Consider the following 3,946-nt stretch of genomic DNA (forward strand, 5'->3'; position numbering starts at 1 on the left):
ATATTACCATGCTTGGCATATGCAGTGTGCTCGTACGATATCGGGCGGTGGCCCGTGGGGCAGCCCAGTCCTTGTCTGCCCGGCCGCTTTGTCTGCCATACAGGGGACGCACGCCTGAATATACGACGGGTGGGTCCCTTCTCTTCGCGTGGCACGCGTTTACCGGTAAGCAACCGGGGTAACCGTACCACTGCCCGGCCTGGCCCCTGGGACATTAGGACCGGCAATCAACGGTTATCGCCATGACGTCAGAATGACGTGCAGTCGTGCCACGTGCCAAAAAGAGATGGCGTGGGGCGCGTGAAAGGCAAAGAACCTTAAAGTTTCAATATGGCAAAATAGAGAAAACTTATATAGCCAATCAAATATAGCAGCTAATAAAAAAAGATTTCCGCATTTTGTAAAGGCTCTATTAAGTAATATTTAGTAATAAGGCCGGACTAGTGGTGAGTAGCTGGATTAGTTTAACACGGCGGTAATGATAACCCTTCGTAACAGGACATTAGAGTGGGGCGGGCCCACCGCTTTTGCTGCGCATGCAACTAAGGTGCTCATAAATAGGGGCCAGATCTTCTAAGCTCTGGTATGAACTTCCAAGCTTTCCGTAGGTGCTCTTTTGAAACAAAATTTAAATGCACCCAAGCTCGTGAAAGAGCTTGTTTCGCCATAGCCACCGCTCTGCCTGCATTTCAACTCTGTAGTGCAGGAAGAGCTTTAGCGCAGCCCCTTGCTCCCTCTGTGACACGTTTTCTCGCCTGTTTCTGATCAGTTTTGGACATGGGAGAGACTGTACTTTGCCTCCCGCCCCATTCCAACGGTGCAGCGCGGCTAAGCTCTCTTAACGGGAACATGCGCCCGGCCTTCGGCATGAACGGAGCATCCACTGTAACATTGGCGACGACGGAGAACGGCTCCGAAGGACGATCCGTCAACGGACTGTCGACGGAGAATGAAGCTCCGAATCCGCAGAGGCGGCCATGCGTGTGGTACGAAGAAGAGATCGACGATTCCCTTCGATGGTGCTTCGGCGTCAAGAGGTCTGGCCCGTTTCGCAAAATTAGTGATGACATTTTCTGCTAGGATTTAGCTGTATCGGATATGGAAGCATCTTCTGTTATTGTTGATTTGTCCTTCTGTTTTGTGGAGGTGCCTCATGCATTTAGGCGCCATGCATTTACATTTGTGCATCTAGGCGGCACGTATTCACTCTGTCAGAGGACTCCTTCCAGCAGGAGGAGCAAAGCTTTGCACTGTGTTTAGATCTTTGCAAGCTTTTCCGTACTTGTTGAACAAAAGGCTTTCATGTAGAAGTGCTGTTGAGGCCATATCAGAAACAGTTCAGCTTCACTTGCATTATTCATAAAAGAGAACAATATGATGATTCGTCCATCTTCCATTTGAAAGAAACCGGTCTTTCTAGCCATAGTAGTAACACAAGAGGGATGAAAGCTTTCACACAATCAATGCATTTGATGTTTCTGTCCATGTGTTTGTGGTGTCGATATGGTGTTGTTAATTCTTCTAATTTCTATCCAGCGCATGCAAAGGTCTTACACATGGCTTGTTGCAGTATTCTGCACACGGGCACCAGCAAATATCAGGACATTGCTTTGCTTGAGACAGATCCCTTTGGAAAGGTATAGTTTAGTCATACCTCTATCTCTCTCGATGGTGTCGCATCATCATTAGAGAGTTTCTCTTTCTGGAAATGAGAAACATATGTATAAGAGTGTAGCAGGATAAGCCTATGAAGCCTTGAAGCTAGGCATTAAAATTCCATACCTTCCAAATCAGTTTCTTCTTTGTAGTGCTCTCTCCTGATTTGTCCTCCCCGCACTTTTGAACCTATGGGAATTTCAGCAGGTCTTGGTGATTGACAACAAGATGCAATCAGCTGAGGTGGATGAGTGGGTGTATCACGAAGCTCTCGTACACCCTGCACTCCTTCATCACCCCAGGTTTGTTAAGCGTTGTCATGTCTCTTGCACCATATTCTTGATAGCTCTTGGCCAATTCATGCATTTTTCACATTAGGACTTGCTCAAGCTTATGTGCGTTTGAATCTTCGTTGTAGCCCTAGTAACGTCTTCATCATGGGAGGTGGGGAGGGCTCAACTGCTCGAGAGGTACTCCGTCATAGAAGCGTGGGAAAGGTTGTCATGTGTGACATTGATAAGGTAATAGCAGCGTAACGACTGGTGGCTATATTTTTGCTTAAAGTTTTCTGTGCTTGTGGCCAACTCCGCCGTTTTGGCATCTTCAGGATGTGGTGTCATTTTGCTCCACCTATCTCCATATGAATAGGGAAACGTTCCATAGCAGCCGACTTGAGCTTGTAATCAAGGATGCCAGGTACTTCACACACGAAGTTGAGTATAATGTGTTATTTCTATGGGCATTGATTAAGGGATTGTAGGATTTGATATGGAGAAATCTGAGGAATTGCTTTTGTATGTGTGTTCTTTTTGCAGAGTTGAGCTTCAAAGCCGCAAGGAACAGTTTGATGTTGTGATTGGAGATCTGGCTGATCCTGTGGAAGCAGGGCCCTGCTATCGCTTGTACACTAAGGACTTCTATGAGAATATTGTAAAGCCCCGACTAAGTCCAGAGGGTGTGTTTGTTACCCAGGTTGGAATGAGGGCTCATGTATCTATTTCAAAGATTCAAGCAGGGCTCATGTATCCATTTCAGTAGGTTACCGGAAATTTTAATCACAAATTAGAAATGAATGCCAGCGGATTCTTAACGTTGGCTGCTATCTACTGTTATTCGACAGGCTGGCCCTGCTGGGATCTTGTCTCATGGGGAAGTGTTCTCATCGATTTTCAACACACTGCGAAGTGTTTTTGCATGTATGCTTTTATTCTATAGAAGTCAAAAACCTTTGTTTTTCATGTATTCTATATTGTTGATGGAATTATATCCATATATTCTGAGTTTGTTGTGTCTGCACAGATGTTCTGCCTTATGCTGCTCATGTACCTTCTTATGCTGATACGTGGGGCTGGGTTATGGTAAGTCCCAAAGAACCAAGAAATATTTCACCTTAGTTAGATGTCCGACGCTCCCTGATATGGCTTTTGCTCTGTGTAGGCGTCAGATAAGCCCTTTTCTACCACTAGTCCTGAGGAGTTGGATGTCAAGATAAAGCATCGCATCAAAGGTGAACTCCAGTATTTGGATGGAGAAACTCTGGTTGCTATGACAACCTTGAACAAAACTGTTCGCAGAAGGTACGCTAGGAGATCGTTGTCATATGCACATATTTTTTCTGTCTGAGTTTGAGAATGTGATAGCATGTGGGTGGAAGGACGGTTAGAGAGAGAGAGAGAGAGAGAGAGAGAGAGAGAGAGAGAGCTTGCTTAGCATCATTCGTTTTTTTTGCAGTTTAGCAAGAGAAACACATGTTTATACTGAAGATACCGCACGCTTCATTCATGGACATGGGAGAGCAGCATTTACTCACTGAACCTTTCCTTACAAACTCGAAAAGTTTTACTCCATGTATTACAAAAAAAGAAAGTTTACTCGTGTCTATATATGTCTATATGTGCAAATGCGGTCACAGTCAGTCAGTCTGTGAATAAACTTAAAAATTACAAGCCAATTCTCAAATACGAGTGTCTTTTAGTTTTTTTGTTCACTCTTGAAATATTTGCAATACATCTGATGTCTTTACTTAACGAGTAGCGTAATCAAACTAAAAGCGAATGCTTTAAGATGAGTTGGGCATGTCATATGCTCGTCTTTGAAAAATCAACAGGACAATTGATTGACACATTGTTAGATTATTGAAGATGGAGAATGAATGCATCATCGAGTTATCCTCAACTTAAAGCGGATAGACATTAATGATACGTATTGAAGGAAGGAGAGAGAGAGAGAGAGAGAGAGAGAGAGAGAGAGAGAGAGAGAGAGAGAGAGAAGGGGGGGTGCCGCTACCACC

The 3,946-nt window shown here is 44.5% G+C and overlaps 1 protein-coding gene across 2 annotated transcripts; it reads left to right on the plus strand.

The window, feature by feature from the left end:
• Positions 1 to 581: 581 nt before the first annotated feature.
• LOC147641404 (spermidine synthase 1-like) lies at positions 582 to 3,615 on the plus strand. 2 transcript variants are annotated; one of them, XM_086810521.1, is made up of 10 exons: positions 582 to 1,037; positions 1,571 to 1,637; positions 1,861 to 1,958; positions 2,075 to 2,177; positions 2,264 to 2,352; positions 2,472 to 2,628; positions 2,777 to 2,852; positions 2,956 to 3,014; positions 3,094 to 3,233; positions 3,388 to 3,615. In XM_086810521.1, exons 1-10 carry the CDS (start codon positions 778 to 780, stop codon positions 3,467 to 3,469), a joined length of 1,131 nt encoding a protein of 376 aa, XP_086666647.1. In that variant the 5' UTR covers positions 582 to 777; the 3' UTR covers positions 3,470 to 3,615. The 2 variants fall into 2 exon arrangements, with proteins under 2 accessions (XP_086666647.1, XP_086666638.1); XM_086810512.1 differs by having other exon boundaries at positions 1,864 to 1,958.
• The last annotated feature ends 331 nt before the right edge of the window (positions 3,616 to 3,946 follow it).

Source organism: Cibotium barometz, chromosome 2 (assembly GCF_041138505.1).
Source record: "Cibotium barometz isolate CiBa-2024 chromosome 2, ASM4113850v1, whole genome shotgun sequence".
NCBI classification, from domain to species: Eukaryota; Viridiplantae; Streptophyta; class Polypodiopsida; order Cyatheales; family Cibotiaceae; genus Cibotium; species Cibotium barometz.